Below are 22,466 nucleotides of genomic sequence, written 5' to 3' on the forward strand. Positions count from 1 at the left end.
CTTGCTCCATGATTGTTGTGTTTCTTTTTCTCTGTTGTGAGAAAAGAAAGAGAGAGCAAAATAAAGCCCCTTCTGTTGTCCTTCTTATCCTCAGCGTTGCCCCAAAGAAGAAGCCATTAGGAGCATCTTCCTCTTATGCATTAAACATCCCTCTTATCCCTCTGTGCCATTACGTGTGCTCAGATTTTCTAGATAAGCGATTTTGGTCTGAGTGTCAAATGAAATGCTCAGAGGCAGAGTGTTAACGCAAAACTTTTGCAAGCCAATTCTTTTTCATTTTATACATTGCCTTATGTGTCTTGTAACTCAAGCCTATAGTGCCTAATGTACAAACGTTCTATAAAAGTGAGGAGAAAGTCGTTTTCCTTCCTTTCATAATGTCATAATGTAAAGAGAAGCAAACATTTTCACGCTGAACAACAAGAATAAGCAGGTAACTTCTGTAGTTATATAGTGCAGATAAAGTATCATAGCAGACTCTGCAGGCATTGATTCAAGGTCCTTTGCCAGTGAGCCAGTAACACTTAAGAAAATAGAATCTGAAGAACAGAAAAATGAGCACGCTCTCTGTTTGTGTGCGTGCACGTGTCATTGATGAGGATATCACTTAGAGAATAAAAGCTGATCGGTGCTTGTAGCACTCTCTCCTTCTGGGATCAACTCACGGATGCAATTAACTTAAATCTGTCTGTGGAAATTTGATTGACTGCAACAAACAACAAATTAATCCCCCTTCGGCAGCATCCAAACATGAAAAAAGCAGGCGGTGCAGTTTGTCAGAGCGGAGGAAGGATTGAAACAGAATGAAAAAGAGGGCGAGGGAGCGAGAGTGAGGAAGAGAGAGTAGGTAATCCAAGGTATGTCTTTCCGGTGCCTCTTTCTCACTTGAAATTTTTAGATTTAATTATTCGCCTTCTGGAAGCCTGCATTAATATTGAAGAGGCATTTGCAGATGTCACTTTGTGTTGCCTAGAAAGGAACGGGTGGGGGGGTTGGGAGGGGGAGAGGTGGGCACCCTAGGCATAAGTGAATGCTGTGGCTGGCCTTTCTGGGGGTTGCATTGCAGTCGTTTATTTTCGTATCCACTAGCTGACGCTGGCAAGGCAGGCCTACATATTCAGCATATTCTAATGACATTCAAAACGGCAGAATTTGCTGTCTTGTGGCAGAGAGGGACCTTGAAGCCAACACAAAGGGCCATATTCTCATATGTCACCCTGCCAGCATGCTGGCAAGGCCACATGACCACAGACAGTTTGATTCACACTTAAAAATCTGTGAGATGCATCTGTTCATTTCTAGTCCTGGTATAGAGCATATGTAGCCGGCCCTATTATTAGATCTTTGACTGCATTAGCTCAGAAAACACTCTGCTTCAGTGTCACTCTCCTTTACATTTCTGTGGTGAGTGCGTGTGTATAGTAGTTTGACATTTTCATCTGCACTGTGCAGAACACTTTCCTTTTCGACAGTCATCACTTTTTTTTTTCTTTGCATGTGTATTACCTGACTTATGCAGAGGCATCAAGCAGGCTTGCTCTCCTTTTCTGGAATAGAAATTGAATTTGCATGAAATATGCTCACACCAAATTGCATCTGACTCTGGGAGGAGGTAATACGTGGCAGTCGCCCCTGCCAGAAATGATTGTGCTCAGGAAAATGCTAGACGATGATGATGTTGATGAAGTATTCTTCTGTGCTGAAATTGAATGCCAAAAGGATGGAAGGATGTTAGCTTTTTACACCTCATATTGATAGTTCTTTTTCCCACAAAGAATATCCAGCCTTTGTTGGCGTGCAACACATTCTGACACTTACTTTAAGCTGAATATATATCAAGACACAAATGCAGTGGATCTGTGTTGCAATTCGATTCTGAGGAAATGCTCAGTGATTTAAATGTGAATGCCTAACAGTATTTGTACAAGCATCAAGCTTAAGCACTGGTTAGTCTGTAGTGCTCAGAATCAGTGTGACTGCTGTTGAGTGTGCCCTGAGTGAAAACTAAATCTTGAGTTGATTCTCACACAAATAAAAGACAGTTGTTCTGAGTGTAATTCCTCTGTCGGAAGATGGATAAAAAGTGACACCCTCAAAATGTGTTTAAATCCAGTTTTTAAACCCTGACGATTCCTACAACGTGAGCTCAGGGCAGCAATTTGCTCTCAGTCTGCGCAAATAAACATAGCAAACTAACATTTGGACAATGAGTCGACTGTCAAACGCTATGCATGCACAGAAATATCAAGTAAAGCTTTGTGTGTGGAAAACAAAAGTGAAACATCTACTTACGGTAAAATTATGTTGGAAGTATTTTTTTAGATGTTCAAAGCAAATTTCACCTCCTGTATGAAATCTGTCTTTTCATCTCTGACGTAGGAACGTGAACTCACGATCTGAAACTGAAACAGCAGCTGCAAGCAAACAGACAGTAACCGAGGAAGAAAAATGTGTGATTTTAACAATACACTCAGCATCAGAGAGTCAGCGCTGTGTTTGCTATTAAACGTTGGTGCTTATTTTCTATGTTTAGAGTTGCTGGAAGTCTGAAAAGCCAAAAGTTGGATTAGTCGCCTTTCTTCTCCTTTTACGAGACAGTTTCTGTAATTTTTTTAGTTTAAAAAAAATATATATTATTTTTACTTTTTATGATCGACAGAAGTTGAGAACATATCGCATGTGGTTTGCACTTTCATGTATTTCAACATGCCCCCCTGCGTTTGTGTCTATATAAGGCCGTCTGTATGGAGCAGCGGGAGAACAGCCCTTCATTGGCTCCACATTGTCAAGTGCCTTCCCTCTGGTCAACCACCCAGCCTTCGGAGCCCTCTACACTGCCGGAGCGGGCAGGCCTGAGTTTGGAGGCCTGGGCTCCCTTGGGATGTCAGCTGCTCTGGCTGCCCACCCCCAACTAGGAGCCCTATCTGGTAAGAGGGTGGCATTTGACTTTGGGGGAGAAAATGGCAAAAAGAAATGTTCCTTTAATTCCTCTCCTCTCCTCTCCTCTCCTCTCCTCTCCTCTCCTCTCCTCTCCTCTCCTCTCCTCTCCTCTCCTCTCCTCTCCTCTCCTCTCCTCTCCTCTCCTCTCCTCTCCTCTCCTCTCCTCTCCTCTCCTCTCAGAATGGTGGCGAGCTGCTGAAGCCCATGGACGGGGAGCTGCTGCCTTTCTCCCCTCCTTCATAGGCTTCCCTCCATTCTTCGCCCCTCACATTCAGCCCAATCACAACGCCAGTCCTATTCAGATCAGGACGCCTGGCAAGAATAGCCATGCCCCACCTAAAGGTACAGCACTATGCTAAAGACCCATTCATTGATTGATCTGTCTATCTTCTCCCACAACTTAAATCCACTTTGCCCTATGATGAGATGTCCCCTTTTCAAGATAGATTCAATGTCTTCCACAGCTCACTTAGTCATTCTGTTAGCTTCTTTCTCCCGCTCTTTCCCTCAGGTTCCCTCTTGTAATCTCCGTTTCTTGTGTTCTTTTAATTTCACAGTATCTTTTAATTTATCTTTTATTATGTAAACCACTCGTGTTGAGCTTACGCCTCGCAAAGCCAGCACGTTTGATGAGATACATGTATAAATCAATATTTTTATTAGCCTTTTTCTATTCTGCAGTTAGTTTCAGATATCCCATTATCCCTTGTGGAGAGTTCTCAGGGAAAGATCAAGCTGATTGGTAAAACAGCGGATTTTCTGATTCTAGGGTTGAATGGTGCAGTGAATGGCGGTGGCGTCTGCCCTCCCACCACACAATCAAGGAGCTTTTCTGCGAGTCCGACTCCTGTTCAGGCATCGACAAAGCCGACCAAAAATCAAGACCCCTCTTATAGCCACCGTAGCAGCCCACAGAACAACCCAGCAGAGTTGGTGGAAAAGACCATTCAGAAACCTAAAGAGAAGGTCAGTGCCAAGATAAAGTTTGCTCCTCAGTTCACCGTGAACATGTGAAATGGACAACATCTGCGTTTTATAGTGAGACTCACTCTTACTGGGTTTTTTTCTATTCAGAGGTCACGAAAGAAGCCAACAGACACTTCTTTGGCGAGCAACAGCGAATCAGGCACATCCTCAGACAGCTCAAGCGATGGGTCCCTCAGCAGTGATCTGGAAGACCTTGCAGAGGATGATGAGGATGATGATGATGACGACGAGGACGATGAAGAGGAAGACAAACAGAGTGAATTATCCGACTCTGAGAGGCGGACAAAGAAGAAAGCAAAGGTAAAGAAGAAAAGTAGACAATCAGGAGGAAAAAGCTTCTTCTTTGTTCGAATGAAATAATAACACGAAGCATGCCTTCAGTCACTCGCTGTGATGTACTTGGGTGCTCTTGGTGTCCAGTGGCTTCATTCACAGAACGAGTGCCCAAACTGTGAATGTATTAGCATGAATTATCATACCATAAAGTTTTTCTTTGTTCTAATAGCTTTTAATTTAATTTCCTCCCCAGGTTTTGATACCCAGCACTGGAACTGTAAAGACTGACAGGCCACACTCTAGGGAGGGTCAGGAAAAGAAAGACACTTATGCTCAGAAGGTGCCCTCCAACCCCCCAACCCTTGTGCCCTTACCCTGCTCTGTCTCCCCTCCTGCCTTGTCCCAAACCTCAGCACTGGGGCTGCACAGCTCCGGGTCCCGGACTGAGGGGCTACAGCAACACTTCAGTGTGATTCAGTCCACTGGCCTGGCTGCCAACCCAAAGCCCCTGGCACTCCTCACTCAGCCCCGGAGGGAATCTTCACCGTCTTCCTCCCCCATAGCTCTCACCACATCCCCAAAGGTACTCTCCAGCACTGCCCCTCCCAAACCTCCCAAACTGCTGCCCTCCTCCTCCCCTCAGCACCTGCCCCTCTCCCTCTGTTCTTCCCCAAAGCCTCTCTCTGTCCCCTCTCCGCCCCGCTCAAATCTCCCAGCTTCTACCTCCCCAAAACCTTTCAGTCTGACCTCATCATCAACGAGCTCCCGGAAGCCCTCTCTGAAGCTACCAAAGCACGCTGTTCCTGGCACCGCCAAATCCAACAAAAGGAAACTGCTGGAAGCTTCACTTGCGCAGATCAATGAATTCAGACTCAAACAGGTAAGCCAGTTGAATAATATAATTTTTTTACCATATCCCCACAAATGACATAGCACTTACTACTCCTCGTGTTATGAGAAGTAATACAGAACATGACTGCTGCACTCTCAGGTTTAGTTAACAGTTATTCCTAACAAATTGACAGTCATGAAATTGTTCACTGGTGTACAGTTAGACTTGCAGCTGTATTCATTTCACTTTTTTTTTCATCATTGCTTTAAGCTAATCGAAATAGCCATAACAAACACTGGTGTTGTGCAGCTGTTAATAGAAGCAGTACTGGTTAACTTGTAAATCACTGGGACTGATCAGAGACGGATGCAAATCTGTAATATGTTTTTAGGTTAATACTTCTTGAAAAAAACTATTCTTTTTGTAATTGTTGTGAAAAAAAAAAAGCTTGTGAGAAAAAGTTCAGAATAGGTGATTGCTATGGTTTTTAAATATTCTTTTTATTATTATTATCATTATTACCAAAAAAATGCTCAGAGCAGCGTTGACCTCCCGCAGCCTTGTTGTCGATGCTTATTCGCCCGCACAAAGTTGCTCTTTGACTTTACAATTTAATTTAATGAACACTAGTGTTCCTACAGTACTGTAGGTTGTTTCCTTCTTTTTTTCCTTTCACACATCTTCCTTCAGCGAATTAAAGTGTCAATCACTGGGTCTCAGCAGGCAGTTTACCTTTAAAGCTGCCAAGTATGTTCTGTCAAGTTTAAACTTCCCTTCATACTTAGCTCATTAAGCTCTGTAATCTATGTACTGTCATGGTTTATCTGTTTTTAATCATTAATAGCTTTGGACTGGTTTACATTAGTCATGTTTACTGCAGTGCTTTTGAGTAGCCTGCTGATAAACGAGCCATTGCTTCTAGTTCTAAGGCAGTGGACATATTCTACAGTATTATTTATGATTTTGGTCAATTCTATTAAAACTGATTTTATTTGCTTTTGACCACATGGATCACAATAATCAATAAGATAAACCTATTGATATCAGCTTGTTCTGTAGAGATCGGTTCCCCTTTTTTGTTTCACAATTACAGAGAAGTTTACAGCAAGCTAAATTCCCCCTGTGGTTTTAGCACTGTTACTGTAGTTCATGGTCTGTGAAATTGATTTGTTTCACTTCATATCACATCCAGTTGAAAGTGCACCATTAAAGTCTATCCTGCTTTTTTTTTAAAAAACACAGATTTGGGCAAATTTGTCATCAGTGTGAAAAAAGCTAACATGCCGGGCAGAATGATGATAGCTACGGTGGGGCTTTTCAAAAACGCACACAAGTAATTACAATTTTAGAGAGATACACTGTGTCTCTTTTTGCGATCTTGGTTGAGAACAATGCCTGTGGTTATTGCATTTGTGCTCTTTTTGTTTCCCCAAAAGAGGCTTAGACATAGTTAACTGTACCAGTGTTCAGCATTGTAGTTTTGTCACCTGCTCAAACAATCAGAAGTGATGCCAACTGACAGCTAGAGCAACTCCACTTTGTCCCATTTCTTCTTCTAATTTCCTCGCCTAACCTTTCTTTGTTACTCCTTTTCTGTGCTTCCCTCCCCCTGTCTCCCTTCCTTTCCTTGTCTCCCTCTCTTTTCCCCCTCAGACTCTCATGTCCCAAGGGCAGACTTTCCCAACTGAGCAAAAGAAGCAGCAGCAGGGGCCAAACAAATCTCCGAAGAGGACATCGTTGTCTTCACCACCATTGCCACCTGTTCCGCCTCCTCCACCCCAGAACAATCACTCCAACCTCTTCCTTTCGAGTGCCCTGCTGGGTCTCCCTGAACCTCATCACCCAAATGGAGTCATCCAAAGCACCACTCAGGACGCACCTTTGGCCCTCATCACCAAACCTCGCAAAGACTCAGCTTCTCAAGGCAAGTCCCCCCAACGCGACCTGGATGCAGGGTCAATGCCTGTCAATCTGAGCACAGGGGCAAGCAGGAGCCAGGCGACAGCCCAGGCTGGGCCTTTGCCACAGACCCCCACTACCTCACCCCATGCCACAGGCCATGGATCCAGAAAGAACAAGACCCCTAAGGGTAAGGGACAGACACCAGGACTGGGACAAGCAGACCCTTTAGCTGCCTGGAAGGGCTTCTCTCAGAACCATCTGGTACAGTCTCTCGTAGATTTGTTTAGAGGAGGAGAGTCCGGCATCGGGATTCCTGGAGTTAGTATCCCTGGGGTTGGAATTCCAGGTGTAGGAATCCCTGGGACATGTAACCCCACAGCTGGCCTCCCAGCCAACAAGGAATCTGACGACTCAGGAGATGATGATGATGATGAGGATGACGACCTTGAGGAGGAGGAGGAGGAGGACGAAGAGGACTCAGATGACAGTCTGTCAGGTTGGTGCTATTTATGTACAGCGGTAAATGTAACATTTACAATGTGAAAATGAGCAGCAGCTGGCATTTTTATTCTTTACCAATTATCCGATATTTCTGAGTTATTGAATTCATTTGAATTATTTATTTAGGCTGTTAACCCTCATAATTGTTTAAAAGAGTTTTTAAAGAAAAGAAAAGAAAAGCACCAAATTCTCACAGCAGAAAGGATTCGCGTCAAATCCACCAGTGCAGTCATACAAAATTGTACTCATTGAATTGACACCTGTTTCAGTAAACCGATGCCTTTATGATTTTTAACCTGCACCCTGGTGACCCATTTCAGAGTCTGACAGCAACTCAGACAGTGACATCTCTGGGAAGAAAGTGAATGAGTTAAAGCTGCTGCCATCTGGATCATCTAAGAAGGAAATGATTCCCCAAAGGCTTACCAAAGGTTCAGAACTACTGAACACCTCAACCAATCACACCGCCACCAGCTGCTCCCCTCTTAACCTGCAGGTCATCAAGAGTCCCACTATTGCCACCAGCTCCAGTGCCTTGGCCTATCACAGCTCTCCAGGCTCTTCCTCCTACAGCCTCGCCTCTCCATTAGGTAACTGGTTACATTCCTTTCCACTGAGTATTAAACCGAGGGGCGAAAGGTGGTTTTGGTAAATTGTTGTATGTGATTAAGTCCTATACAGTATCAGAACAAACATAATTATTTACTGCCAAGAGGAAGTACACTCTCATAAGCTTCAGGTGATTATGAAGAGGCCTTGTTTCTTTTGGAAGGCAGGAAGATGGCAGTTGGTTGTCATGGCTTAACCACAGCACACAGGTCCTGTAGGGGCATGCCCAAGTGCCCTGACAGCTTGTTTGGCACAGCAACAACATCCATTTCCGTCGCTTTCAATGAGAGATTACCCAAACCAGAGAAAATAGGACATAGATGTAGCTTGCCAGGAAGCAAGACATTTACAGTCTTTCTCTGGCTGTAAGTGCTTTTTATTCTCTAATGCTTGTTCTCTTCTGCGTTCATGCATATCAGGCTTAGGGTTTAGTTTTGGAGCTTTAAGATAGCAGTTCAGAGAATTATGTATCCATAGAACTTTTGTGGTCACATAATGCTAGTAAAAGAAGTTATGCATCTCGATGCTTGGTATGAGATTTGATCAGATGTCAGACTTGGTCTGCTACCTCTTTATATGTGAATTTATGCTGCATTATTGATGGTTAAACTGTTTCTCCACAGGCTTAGGGAAGAGGAAGAGGGTGATGGATGAGAAGGAGTTTATGGCACCTCTGGAGTTGGGGTATGTACAAGTAGCTAAGAAAAAGAAAGTGTATTATGCTGAAATTTGAGCTGCTGTCATAAACATGTAGCATGCAGTACAAGCTGTTTATGTGAACAGCTGTTATTTTTACATTCCTAGGTGGCGTAGAGAAACCAGAATCAAATCAGTGGCTGGACGCCCGCAGGGCGAGGTGGCCTACTATGCCCCATGTGGCAAGAAACTGAGGCAGTACCCAGATGTGATGAAGGTACTTTGGTGTCACGGCGCTGCATTTTAGTCTCACTGAGTCTCACATCAGCAAGTGTTTGTGGGCAAACTGATGAGCAGTTTAATTTGTAACAAGAATTACAGAGGAAATCATTGTGGACACTGGACAGCATGTTTTCTGATTTATGGATATTCTTTCTGATAACTGCAAACTTGCTCCTCCCCATTGCTCACAGAAATGCTTGTGTGTGTGTCAGTGATTTTATATATGGTCTATGCTACTGCTTCAGCTGCACTCCAACCCCACCCCCATCCTGCTTTCTATGACCCTAATAGTGAGAGATGATATTCTTAGATTCACTTCTTCTGCCACTCTTTTTTTCACCTCTCCCCTCCCCCCAACATGATTAATGATTAGTTCTGGGATGCACAACTTTGGCTACGTTTGCACAGTATAGTATTGGGTCTGATCATCTGTGTTCATCAAAGGCTCAACCACCCCAATTGTCCAAATTCTCTCTGAATCGAGTAGCGCACCAAAAAAAAAGTCTATGCAGTAGCATTCACTCACTGCAACTTAGTCAGCAGGCAGTAAAAGACCAGCAATGCCACAGATAAATAAGAAAGAGCCTGAATTGTGCGTCCCAAGGTCAGAACCGTTTTTCTCTCCTGAGAGCTTTTGCTCTTTTTTGTCCCCCTGCTTTTATCATGATTACTACCTCCGCACAGATGCACTGTAGCCATAGCCTCCCTTCAGTCTAGTGCCTCCCAGTTGCTTTTCAATGTCGCTAATTTCACAATTTTTATTTTTCCTGCCTCAACCAATACCATTATTATTTTCTCTTCTGTAGTATCTATCCAGAAATGGAATAAATGGCCTCACGCGAGATAATTTTAGCTTCAGTGCAAAGATAAGGGTTGGTGACTTCTATGAAGCCAGAGAAGGACCCCAGGTGACTGCCTTTCATCTTTCTCTATCTCTCTGTCCCTGATCCCTGTTCATCTTTTCATCTAGAGGCAGGCTAAGCTTCATGCAGCCGTCACTGTCAGGGCATGGATAGGAATCAACCAAAACCCTCAGTAGTCTTAGTTCATAGACCTCTCACTGTGCATGGAGTAATGCAATAATCAGCTGACATTACTTCCACAGGTGACCAGTGATATATGTCATGTTATGTGTCTGTGATGCAAAGAGATAAAGTAGAAAAAGGACTGTTAGAAAGTTAAAAATAGATAGATACAGTGCAGTGCTGAAGGGCAGAGAAACAGAAGGCATAGAGCTTATCATAGATTAATAATTTATATTTCAACTTGCTGTTTAGTCAATGCTATTCTGTGTCTTACAGATAATGTTATGATGTTTAATTGAAAAAATATTATTCAGTGTCAGATCATAGACTGGCCAGCTAATCATCACATTGTTCCTCAGTTAAATTGAATATATCAGCAAGTAATTTGTCATTAAGTCTGCTGCCCCTCCCAAAATTTCCATTTCCACCTATTTTTTTCTTCAGGGTTTACAGTGGAGCCTGTTAAAGGAAGAGGACGTCATTCCTCGCATTTTGGCGATGGAGGGTCGTAGGGGTCGTCCCCCAAATTCAGAGCGGCAGCTAGGAGGCGATGGTGCCAAAAGCAACCGACGGAGGAAAGGACGACCCCCGAACGTGGGAGATCCACTTGCACCCGAGGGTCCCAGTCCCAGTGAGGTCAAGCTTCTGCGCAAACTAGAAGCTCAAGGTTAGCAAAGGAAATGAGCCCTGAAATGTGTTTGTCATAAGAGTGTGCCATTAATCTCTCAGTCATTATTCAGGCAGCAGAAGCGGAGGAAGGGAGTGCAGCTTTATGTATTCGATTTAGCATATTGAACATCTTTTATATCATGCTTATTTGTTAGATCCAGCACATTTGGGCTGATGTAGAGCTTTGTCAAAACAATTAAGCATGCCTTTTAGGATGTTTATGCGCCTTTTCTGTGCCCTCGATAAAAACTTTACAGCTACCACTATAAACAAAAAGGGTCTACACTTGCAAAAATACTTTATCATATATCAGACTCTTTTAATACTGATGGACATATTTAACACATCTGCTAATTGATAAACTTTTGTAGAAGTTAAGTATAAAAAGTTTAAAGAATGATCAGATATGTTAGGCCTGACTATGGCAGCATTTTGGTATTCTCCTGTAGTCTCTCACTGACAATGCCTTTTTTCCGCTCTGTGTAGAAATAGCTCGACAGGCTGCCCAGATGAAACTGATGAGGAAACTGGAAAAGCAGGCACAGGCGCGTGCAGCCAAAGAAGCCCGCAAACAGCAAGGTAAAAGAGCACGGGCCTGTAAACATGCTGGGGAAGGTTATTCAGCTGGCCAGTCTGTCACTCCAAAATACTTTGATCTAAATGAGCAAAATATGAAGACCAGCAGAACCTTTTGAGGAACTTGCGCTGCTCTCACAGCCTTTGTTTGTATTTAGGGTAATATCTGATTTCTTTGCTTTAAAGCACCAGCTTTGATCTTCTTTCTGCTCTAATCTTTTTGCAACCATGCTGCTGGTTTCAGATGTTAAACATTTTTATATTCATATTCATGATAATGAAGAGTCAAATCAATCAATCAATCAGTCAAAGTCAAATCAAAATCTCTTGTTTAGCCCTCACATAATTCAGAACTGGAACCAGAACTAGCATTTGTTCTGAAATGTGTAATTTACCAAGACATTTAAACATTTACATCACATGCATCATGCATCTCTTTTTTTTCTATTCAAGTTTTGTTGCTGGGAAAATTTCTTTAATATGGAAGGGCTCATATTCATTGACAGAGGAGGTGATATAAAAACTATTTGCCTCTCTGTATGAAATCCTTGAGCCACAATTTTGACCCAAACAAATAAGACACACGCTGTATCCGAGCCGTCCTTTCCTTACACAGTCCCAAATGATGATGATGATTTTCTTCAGACACAGCAGTCTGCCTTCAGTCATGATCATAGCACAGTATGTGGTGAGGCTGTTGTTGTTATATCGTATTTTAAAAAGCAACACTGTGATGCTCACAGCCCTTTTCTGTTTGAGACTTTTGATGTTTTTTCTCCCACCTGGTTCAAATCGTGTCTCTCTGACTGAGTTCAAACTGTTGTTGCTGATGACTTCACATCAGGTCCTCAAGGCATTGATTGATAAATGTGTTCCTCATGTGTTCCTCAAGGATCGATTTTAGTCCCAGTGCTATTTGGACACAAATGGCATTTAGTCTCCAACTCTGCACTGAATTCACAGTTTTTATGCACACCATGCTGTATGCCATCAGCCTCATGGTCAACCAACCACCCCCCAGGTTACAGGCTGCTTTTGATCATCTGCACACCTGACCGTAATTTAAAACTTGTTCTAAACTTCAGCTTCAACCACTGATGCTCCCAATCCTATCCATGCCCTGAATGAAAATCTAACAGATACAGCAGTGTTATAAGTACTTAGTAAAACAGTTAGACAACACCAAAACCTTGTGTCCTTTTAAAAAATAGCAGAAACATACATCCCATCTTTCTCTCTTTATTGGATTTTGTTAAATCTCCTGTAAAAAACTGAATGCCTTCTACCACAGTGGCTTCTACCACATTCACCTTGTTGAGTGATATTAAAAGGTTGGGTGCCTTTGAGAAGGCTTTGAATGTCTGTATCTTCATTAGGAAGGCCAGGCTGCAGAGATATTTTACATCTTTAATCAAGTTTGGGGCTAATAACCTTGACACCAGACCACAGAAGACCTTTAAGTCTTTGAAAGAGTCTCATATCAACTTCAGACAAGTGAAACTAGTTTCCTATTCTATGAATATTTAGATGAGAAAATGCTTGTTACTAAATTAAGGTATGGTCTCTTTGCTGTTTCTTGTTATTCTTTGATCTATTTATTTTTTTTTAACATACATTTCCAAAATAAATAACTCAAATAACTTAACTATCCATCACTGGTCAGGTTAATTTCTTCCAGGCAATAGAATCAAGATCGACACCCAGTCACAAGTGTACAGCTGTAGATGACTTTTTTCATCCTTAGACTTGCTGTTGATCTGTTTAAAGCTCTTGATGTAGTTGATCACAAGCTGGGTTTTTTGTGGTCATTTTCAGATAAAACTCAGGTAACACATTTAAATCAAAATCAGTACAATGTAGACTCATTTACTTGATTATGTATCATATGATGTCATTTAAACATATAAAACACAACATGATAACCACATCATAATAGAGTAAAAACATTAGTGAATAAAACAATAAGCAAAATCATAAAAATACTCAAAAGAAGATTTAAGAGGAAGAACATTAAAGAGGAGACTGAATAAAAGCTGGCCCCTAATCATTATAGATGAACAGGCTTTTAAAGAAATTAAGTGTAACCTCGCACAGAACTAAAAGCAGGAGAAAAAGATGAGTTGTTAAATTTAGTTTAAACTCACTGGATTATGTGGAAAAGAGATTTAATGTTGACTCTTCCAGATTCTGGGTGTAGTAATGCCCGGTCACCTTTTGTTTTAGGCGTAATGGGAAGAATAGTGGAGAAGTCACGATGAAGAAATTAATAACATTTTTAAATAAATCCTATAATTTAACTACCAGAGACTGTGAGTCAGAACCTGTGAAAGTCTTGCAGCTGCATTTTGAATTAATTAGCCGAGTGAGACAGTTAGACGGAGTCAGGGCCACATTTGTGGTCATAGTAGAGCTGGTAAAAGCTGAGCCTCACAATACTGGTGACTTGTTGGTCAGCGTTCCAAGAGAAGTCAAGGAAAGCACCAAGATTGTTTTATTGAATCAGGCACTTTACTTTAAAGCGCTGTAAAAAATGTGTCCTTTTAATGAGCGTTTCTGTGTGCGTTGGGATTGTTGGGACTCTTGACTTGTTTTAGTTGTCAGTTTTCTTCTGTGAATAACTCAGCCACTCATATGAAATTCATTCTGATCCCTGTAAGACACCTTGAATAGGTAAAGCTTAAAAGCTGTAATTCTCTAACATTTGATGGTCCTTGTTCTGGACACTGACATGACACTGATTTGACTGTTGCAGCTATCATGGCAGCAGAGGAGAGACGGAAGCAGAAAGAGCATATCAAGATTCTCAAGCAGCAGGTGGGTCTTCTTTACGGTTGTGTGATTATTTCCCTGTTTTTTTTTTTTTTATCTAACTGTCCCGACACACAAATTCCCTGCCAACACTGCATAAAATGCTGAATGCTTGTTTTGTGATCCTCTTAAGCTTACTTTTCAATTACCATTATTACTGGTACTTCGAAACTTTGCTGTGTCTTTTTGCTCACTCCTACTGGAATGGAGCGTTTGGAAAGTGATTGCATCTGGGGATGTTTGCCCCTGTCTAAAATATTAAAAGATTATGTTTTGTTTGTTTTGGGTTTTTCTTTTTACAGGAAAAGATCAAGCGTATTCATCAGATTCGGATGGAGAAGGAACTGAGAGCGCAGCAAATTTTGGAGGTAGAGAATCTGATCCAACTGCACCTCTGATAATGCAGAACATTCCTGGATAGCTACAGCCTCTCAGTCTATAGTGTTTTAATCTTCCTAAAGCTCATTACTGAGCAGCAGCATGCATTGGAGGGAGTTGCGTCTTCTTAGGCATAATTCCACATGGAACTAATGCTAAATTGGTCTTGGTTGACGGCTGTTGAATATTAAAATGGCTGTTGCTGCCTCTTCAGACCTTATTTAAATTGGACAGAAAAGTCATTTTTTCTTCTTCTTTTTTTTTCCGTCAGACAACAGTAACAGTTTAGCATAAGTGGGTCGAGGAAAAAAAAAAAAGTGCTGTTTTCCACACAAACACACAGCCCACGATGCATCCACTCACACATATACATGTGCCGACACACACGCAATTATACTGCAGGAGCTTCAAAGTGTTTTAACAGGAGTAAATCAATTTTTAGTTGACACGGTTGGCAAGACACTCTTAACAGGAGCCTTCAAAATTTTCACAATTACTCGTTAAAGAGATACATTATTCATTCTCTGTGTTTTACAAATTTGACTGGCGTTCGGGGCATTAAATCTATGCCTAAACCAGAAAACCGAAAAAGGAGTTGTTTTAAGTTCAACACAGCTGTCAAGCAAGGCGGACAGATATGTGTCCGTCTCCTGACTGATAGTTATCAGAACGATTCCTGACTGTAATCTTTATTCACAGGCCAAACGGAAAAAGAAAGAAGAAGCTGCTAATGCCAAAATATTGGAAGCTGAAAAGCGCTTAAAGGTACGTTTGTATTTAGATAAAACCCTGAGATGTGTCATACACATGTTACTCTAAACCATTTTTGATAGGCTGGCAAAAAAATTGAACTTGCTTTGAAAAAAAGGCTGAAATTCCATCATTCGGGGGTGATTTTCATGATATTGGTACTATGGAAGCATATTGATTTTTCCCTCATCATCTCGTTCTTGCTTTCAAGGAGAAGGAGTTGAGGAGACAGCAGGCGGAGATTCTTAAACACCAGGTAGGCATTCAGTTCAACTTCCTCAGACTTTTGAATGTAATAGCTCATACTGAATTAAACCATTTACTTTGATCGTTGCTTGTACAAGAATTTGCAGCCCTGTGTGTGCGTGTGAGTAAGTGACTTTAAATACAGGCATGTATGAGTATGTACAGTATGAATGTGGTTAATTATCAAACATCTGTTTAATGACATACTTCAGTATTTCTCTTTATTAAACCCCATGCTTATTGGTGTTGGATATTACTTCTGTTCCATAATATTTTGCCAACTCTCTCTGCCAGGAGTTGGAGAGGCATAGACTAGATATGGTATGGGTATGTTTATTTTTGTACATCTAACACCTGCATCGTGTAACTGGTTGTGTTATGGTTGTCATAGCAATGCATTAAGTGTAGCACTGGCTGCTGTCATACTACATTCTTCTGCATGGCTTTCCAGCAAAACCAACAAAAGAGAATAAGAGTCAGTATGCTGCCTCCATCTGCTCGTCCTGAGGGACAACTGACCCTGTCACGGTGGCCAGGCAGCTTCTGTCCCCCTCCCCCATCCTCCCCCTTCTACTCAGAATGCATTGCAAAGACTGCTAGCCAATCCACACTCACTGTCTGAAAGAGCGCTCGAGGAGTTTCCATCCATCACATACATTGTCTAACTGTTGTATCCAAGTAGCCTGTGTTACCCTTGAGTGCTTGACTATTTCGGCCCGGACATCGAGCTTGTGTCTGTTCGTCCGTGCATCTGTTCTGCAGTCCACAGAGTGCTGGACTTTAACCTGCCCCATCCCAGCCTCTCTGTCACTCACCGTTCCTGCACTCCGCACAAAGAATAAAAAACAGCTACTGAGAGTCATTTTGTCTTCATGGTGGAGACGCTTCCGGGCTGATTTCCCCGCCGTTTGAGCTCAGTCTTTGCTTTAACATTAATCTGTTTTGCTGAAGAGCAAGAATATAATCAATTCCACCATGGGGACAAATATGGTTCTACTTAGCATTTTATTTTGGCCTAGCTCTCCTGCTTGTAGCCCTTTTCACTCATGCACAGTCGCAGCTGAATCTAAAGGTCTGCCTATCTGTCTCACCGGACTGAGATCATTACAGCGAAGGGGTCGGAAGTGAGATGCATGAAATACTGCTGATATTTATGATCATATTTATCATTGTCATAAAAAACCTTTTACAGTCATTGTTTTTGATTAATTGTAAAAGGAAAAAAAAAAGAAGAAGCTGAATGCCAGAGGCTTCATATCAGTTTTTAAGTTTTCCATTTGTAGATGAATCTAACAAATAAGGACAAAGAAATGTTACACTTGAGCACTTGGCATCTAGTTTGTTTTGTTTATCATGATGACAAAACACAAACACAAACAGCCCATTTTAGTCTCTGTGTGCTGAAAATGTCCTTGGCGAGCCCTAATAGTAGCAATTGTGTCTTCCTGGTGGATCACAGAGGGAATGACAGTCTGATACTGTGGAGCGGTAAACCGAAAGAGATCAAAAAAATGATAGTCAGTCACCAGTGATTCCTGTGCCCTTTTGCAGTAGACCGTGTATCATGCACCAAAGAACAACATAGATGTCTCATCCTCAGAAGTCACATACTGTGCTAATGCTTAAGCTGCCAAAACCACTGAAGTGGAACTGCTCAGTTTGTAGCTACTCTTTACTATCCATTCCTCTTTGTCATCCGCTCACCAAATATTATTGGAATTATGTGTCAAATAAACATTAGCCTTGAATCACTCAATAGAATTTTTTATTTTGATTATAATGCCAGTGTGGCATGTCAGATGACTTGTGGGAACCAGCATTTTGTTGCTTTTGTTGTGTCAGCTTTAGTTTAGAGGCGCCGTCACCGATTTCAGCTGCTTCTCTTTTTTGAGCCTGTCATCACATCTACTTTGTATCGCATCTATGTGTCGCTTTTTGGTTGTCATTGTACTACTGTACTCTTCACTTATGCTTCCACCATACATGTGAAAGTGTATACATGTGAAGCATCGTTTTGTGTTTGTTCCGATATGGTGCCCTTTATTGAATTTTGTGCATCACAGTTGTACATTAATACATAATCAGCTTAGTCGACCTTGAGAGCTGTATGTGCAGTGTGTGCGTGTTAATGTGCGTCTGTTTTGTGCCACTCTAGGAGAGGGAAAGGAGGAGGCAACATGTAATGCTGATGAAGGCTGTTGAGGCTCGCAAGAAAGCAGAGGTAGTCCATATGCACACAAGTGAATGCAGAAACACACACGTTCACGCAGTCCACTCCATAAAACGGGCCAGAGCCATTATTCCTTCTATGGATTGCTGCTTTTTCTCCTTTTCGTGCACTCTCTTCCCTCATTTTTCTTTTCTGCACTCTTACCAAATGAAAAGATTCTGGCCCTCCAGCACTTTTCCTTTGAATGCGCAGCAGCATTAGGCTGAATTCTAACACTGCTCAGCAAAGTCAAATAAACCTTCTTGTCTTTTTTCACACACATGCAAATGCATACACTTTCTTTGCTTCCCTAATGTTCCCTTGAATTTTTGGACTCTCCAGGAGCGTGAACGCTTGCGGCAGGAGAAAAGGGATGAGAAGCGTTTGAATAAAGAGCGTAAACTGGAGCAACGGCGGCTGGAGCTGGAGATAGCAAGGGAGCTGAAGAAGCCAAATGAAGATATGTGTCTGTCAGACCACAAGGTTGTTCAGTATTATCATTGTTATTGTTGTTATTTCTAGTAGTTGTTGTAGTATTGGTACTGTAGCTAGTTGAACATTTTCTTGTGTCAGTATAAGACCACATGTTCATGAACATTTTTATATGGGAATGTGTGCCCCCAAGTGGTTAAAGAAAAGCATTACAAAATGTAGAAAATAAGCTGTTTTTGCTGTGAATTGGAATGAGTGACCCAAAAGCTTCTTTGCTTTTTTACATAGTTGTTTTGAATAAAAAGTTTTAGCTCTTCCAGATGCCTTTCTGTTTATCTCACATTAACACCGAACAACAACGAAAACAGCTTTAAATCCAAGCTTTACCTACTTTCCTGTGTCCAGGCTCTCCCAGAGTTCTCCCGGATTCCTGGTCTCATCCTTCCTGGACGGGCTGTGTCGGACTGCCTGATGCTGATGCACTTCTTGCGAGGCTTTGGGAAAGTGTTGGGACTCGATTTGAATGTGGACGTGCCCACCCTGGGAATGCTACAGGAGGGCTTGCTCAATGTGGGGGATAGCATGGGCCAAGTTCAAGACCTTCTGGTCAAACTGCTCTCTCTAGCAGTGTGTGATCCCGGTTTGCCAGCTGGACAAAAGGTGAGCAATGCATACACTACATATGGCACTAATCAGACATAAAAAAACAACATATGTAGATATCATATTTAAAAAGGGGCACGGAATAATTTATTTAATAATCTCAAATGTACTACTCCTCAATGTAAGCAGATATTTGGTACTTTGACATTAATACCTCTGTACGTTAACTTATAATGTGATGATGTTTGGTTTTAGATTCAAGGTTTAACTTTTTCCGTTACTGTGAAGGAAAAAAAAAAGCTTAAGTGGTCTTATCTCTTTCTTGATCAGACAAAAACAATGCTGGGAGACCACCTGACCAACGTTGGCATCAATAGGGATAATGTCTCTGAGGTGCTACAGATGTACATGGGAGCTTATTGTGCCAACACAGACCTGGCTCCTCTGGCCCTCAGCCTGAAGACCAAAGCCTTCCAGGCTCACACGCCTTCCCAGAAGGCCTCAATTCTCGGGTTCTTGGCCAATGAGCTGGCCTGCAGCAAAGCTGTCATCAGGTAGGAAAAGCAGCAAAAATGAAGAAGTGGGAAGTTAGACTAACCACTGCTGACTTCTCTTCATGTCCTCTGCTTCAGTGACATATTGCCAGCTGGTTATAAAGTACTCTGCAGCACTTTATCTCTCTCTGGAGTAACATGTGAAAAACATAGGAATTAGAAATCTAACACTTATAAACTGCAACCACACACTGAAAGATATATTAATGTAGCAAATGTACTTTTCAAGCCACTCATCAGTAATTAATAGTTGTATGTTTTATTGGTGCCGTGGGCAACGGCTAATAAAGCTGCAGTAGGAGCAGTAATTTGCATCCAGTTTGATTTGATACTACAAATATTAATTTGTGCTTTGTGACACCAGCAATTACATGATAAATTAGATTTACTTCACAGCAAGTTTTCCCCATGGGTTGAAACAGCCATTCTGAACTTTTGCTCAGTTTATTTGTTTCACCAAAAATAACATCAGCACAACTTTACTGCACTTCCTCTTCCAGTGAAATTGACAAGAATCTGGATCAAATGGCGAACATGAGGAAGGACAAAGTCATCATGGAGGGAAAACTGAAGAAGTACGTTTTCCTCAACCTTAAAAGCAATGTTCCAACCTTCCCCGCATCGTCATGCTGAACCTGTATTTGTTTACACAGGCTGAGGACCATTTACGCCAAACGAACTGGAAGGAGGGAGGCCAGCATGGGTGTGGAGGAGAACCACTCCGTCGGCACGCCGTCCTCTGCCGCCAAACGCAAGAGAAAACTGGGTGGAGACAGCGAAGACGAGGATGACGACGACGACGACAGTGACGAGCAGGCAGAGGACGAGGAGGATGAGGAGGGAGAAGAAATAAAAAAGGTTAAAAAACTGGAGACATATGATGAGGTAAAAAAGGAAAGACCCATCTAAACAAACATTATCAAAAGAGACCTCGTGCAGTGATTCACAAATGTGTCCCGTGTGTGTTGCGTCCCATCAGGATGATGTCGACCAGGCCACCAGTGTTGAGGAGCTGGAGAAGCAAATAGAGAAATTAGCCAAGGTATTCTCTTCGTTACCATGTGTTTTCACAAAGCTAACTACCATTAACAGGAATGTTTAAAGCATCAGTAAAATAAAGCCTTTGCTGCTAATATGTGAATGCATGCAGAACACACAGTGAGACTAAAAAAGCCTCCTGGAGAAGTGACTATAAAGACACAGAAACACAGAGTATTATTGATTGGTATCATCCTCCCGTGAGAGAATTTGTGAAACCTATATTTATGAGCCCATTTTCTCAAAATAGCTGCAAAAAGCTTTAATTCAGCGTGTGTTGAAAACACACAGGAATTTTGTACATTATATGAACATGTGTGCTGACATAGGCTGTTTGCTAATGAAAGCATTAATTAGCTTAATAAATTACCTCATTAGCATAGTGTGCAGTGCTCATTATATCACAGTGGTAATAAAGAACATTAGGCAACTTAGATGTGATTTGTTGTGTGAATGTCTTTTGGAATCATAGTGTGTGTTTTATATAATTGCAGCAACATCATCAGACCAGGAGAAAGCTTTTTGAGATATCCCACTCTCTCCGCTGCATGATGTACGGACAGGACCGGTACCGCCGCCGGTACTGGGTGCTACCCCACTGTGGAGGGGTCTTCATCGAAGCCATGGAGAGTGGAGAAGGTAGTTTCAGTTCAACAAACCCTCACTGGAAAAAAAAAATTTAGAAAGCAGCCTGTGGGGGGGAAGATGAAGGAGGAACTGTTATAAATACATCATTTAGCTGTTTTTGGTAGTGTGAAAAGTGCTGACTATGTTTTACTTGATCTTAATTCTTAAAGACTAATTAGAGATTGCATCTGTAAACTGTGATAATAACACAGCTCTGCTTATCTTCCACTAGCAAGTCTAAAAAAAAATGTGATGATTTTTAGTGCTCAGTTTTAATTTGCTTGCACATTTTTCTGCAGCTCCAGAGGAACTGGAGGAGGAGCGGCAGAGAAGGAGAAGAGCAGCAGAGGAGGTCAAAGTAAAGGAGGAACCACAGGATATTGAATTGCAGAAGGAGAAATCTGCCAGCCACGATGGGCAGAGCATTCGAACACCAAGCTTGGAGCAGCAGAGAGAGGAGGAAAAGGAACACAATGGCAAGAAAAGCTCCCAGTCTCTCTTCTACCAGCAGCCAGGCTGTGTTTCAAAACTGTGCACGCTCCGAGACCTCAGTAAGGATGCCAGCAAAGAGTCTGTGAAGGCAGAGGATAAGGAGAGACCCCACGTGAGACAAAATGGCAGTCCCATGGGCAATCCTATCGCCTCAAACACAGGAACATCGTCCTCCCCCAGTCACAATACTCCTGAGCCGGTGGCAGCAACTACTCCCTCCATGGTGACCACTAATTACACTGCAAACATACCTCCCCCAGCTTCAGCCTCTTTATCTTTCCCCAGCCTGCCAGCTCCTCCCGAAAGCCCAGGGAACACTCCTCCAACCTCATCCCCTGCTCCATCTCCACTCCTCTCATTCCAAGCCAGCGACCAGCTGCTCAGAGTCCTAACGGAGAGGAGCGGACACTGGTTCAGTCTGCTCCCTCGAAACCCCTGTGACCTCGCGTCACTCACCACCACTCCGCCAGGAGCACCTCGTGGGTCTCCTCAGGCATCCTCCACCCCAGGCAGACCCAGGTCCCCACCTCCGTCCCCTGCCCTCCCTCTCACCCCTTCTGCTGCATCTGCCTCTGCCAGCCCACACCACCCAGCTGGCCTCCTCAACTACCCACTTTCGGCCCTGCAGGTGAGGCTGGTGGCTGGAATAGACACACAGCTGCTCTTCTCCAGCTCCTACCATATATAACCAGCTGTTTATCCTCTTTTCCCCCAGGTGAAGTCAGGTGGCTCACTGCTAGGAGTTTCTTTTGGAAGCTGGCCCAGTGGTATGATAAGTCCCAGCCTGCCTCTGTGCAGCAGCCCCAGTCCCATGCCAGGTCACTCTCTGGAGGGCAACACAGCTGCAAGCGTCTCAAGTAAGAGTGAATCACCTTTACCTCGCATTGAGAAAAGCTCTTCAATGCCCTCTCCTGCCTTGGAGATGCCAAAGTCCCTCGACCACGCCACACCTCGGCCCATCCCTGAGGGTGAGTGACAAAAATACTCCAAGTGATTTAGGCAGAGGCCTCGGTGAAATATCATTTTGTCATCCGAAAGCAACCACCTTTCTGAAAATATAAACCTGTCTTTTGCTAAAGATAATTGGATCAGTC

At 42.6% G+C, this 22,466-nt stretch overlaps 1 protein-coding gene across 7 annotated transcripts in view; it reads left to right on the forward strand.

The window, feature by feature from the left end:
- The window catches only part of baz2ba (bromodomain adjacent to zinc finger domain, 2Ba), a 65,749-nt gene that overhangs the window by 36,750 nt on the left and 6,533 nt on the right, over positions 1–22,466 (forward strand). For 2 of the 7 annotated variants that reach the window (XM_075485692.1, XM_075485944.1), the window contains exons 4-29: positions 2,736–2,927; positions 3,121–3,282; positions 3,710–3,906; positions 4,015–4,227; positions 4,457–5,083; positions 6,689–7,433; positions 7,759–8,028; positions 8,671–8,731; positions 8,852–8,960; positions 9,772–9,873; positions 10,435–10,657; positions 11,146–11,238; positions 13,988–14,049; positions 14,346–14,411; positions 15,121–15,186; positions 15,383–15,427; positions 17,573–17,638; positions 17,969–18,109; positions 18,464–18,718; positions 18,992–19,215; positions 19,716–19,790; positions 19,869–20,100; positions 20,195–20,257; positions 20,748–20,892; positions 21,180–22,000; positions 22,088–22,340. In XM_075485692.1, the coding sequence (XP_075341807.1) occupies positions 2,736–2,927; positions 3,121–3,282; positions 3,710–3,906; positions 4,015–4,227; positions 4,457–5,083; positions 6,689–7,433; positions 7,759–8,028; positions 8,671–8,731; positions 8,852–8,960; positions 9,772–9,873; positions 10,435–10,657; positions 11,146–11,238; positions 13,988–14,049; positions 14,346–14,411; positions 15,121–15,186; positions 15,383–15,427; positions 17,573–17,638; positions 17,969–18,109; positions 18,464–18,718; positions 18,992–19,215; positions 19,716–19,790; positions 19,869–20,100; positions 20,195–20,257; positions 20,748–20,892; positions 21,180–22,000; positions 22,088–22,340 (5,508 nt within the window). Of the gene's footprint in view, positions 1–2,735; positions 2,928–3,120; positions 3,283–3,709; positions 3,907–4,014; positions 4,228–4,456; positions 5,084–6,688; positions 7,434–7,758; positions 8,029–8,670; positions 8,732–8,851; positions 8,961–9,771; positions 9,874–10,434; positions 10,658–11,145; positions 11,239–13,987; positions 14,050–14,345; positions 14,412–15,120; positions 15,187–15,382; positions 15,428–15,711; positions 15,739–17,572; positions 17,639–17,968; positions 18,110–18,463; positions 18,719–18,991; positions 19,216–19,715; positions 19,791–19,868; positions 20,101–20,194; positions 20,258–20,747; positions 20,893–21,179; positions 22,001–22,087; positions 22,341–22,466 lie in introns of all 7 variants that reach the window. The other 5 variants (XM_075485778.1, XM_075486028.1, XM_075485860.1 and 2 more) reach the window with 3 other exon arrangements.

This window comes from Odontesthes bonariensis, chromosome 1 (genome assembly GCF_027942865.1).
Source record: "Odontesthes bonariensis isolate fOdoBon6 chromosome 1, fOdoBon6.hap1, whole genome shotgun sequence".
NCBI lineage: Eukaryota > Metazoa > Chordata > Actinopteri > Atheriniformes > Atherinopsidae > Odontesthes > Odontesthes bonariensis.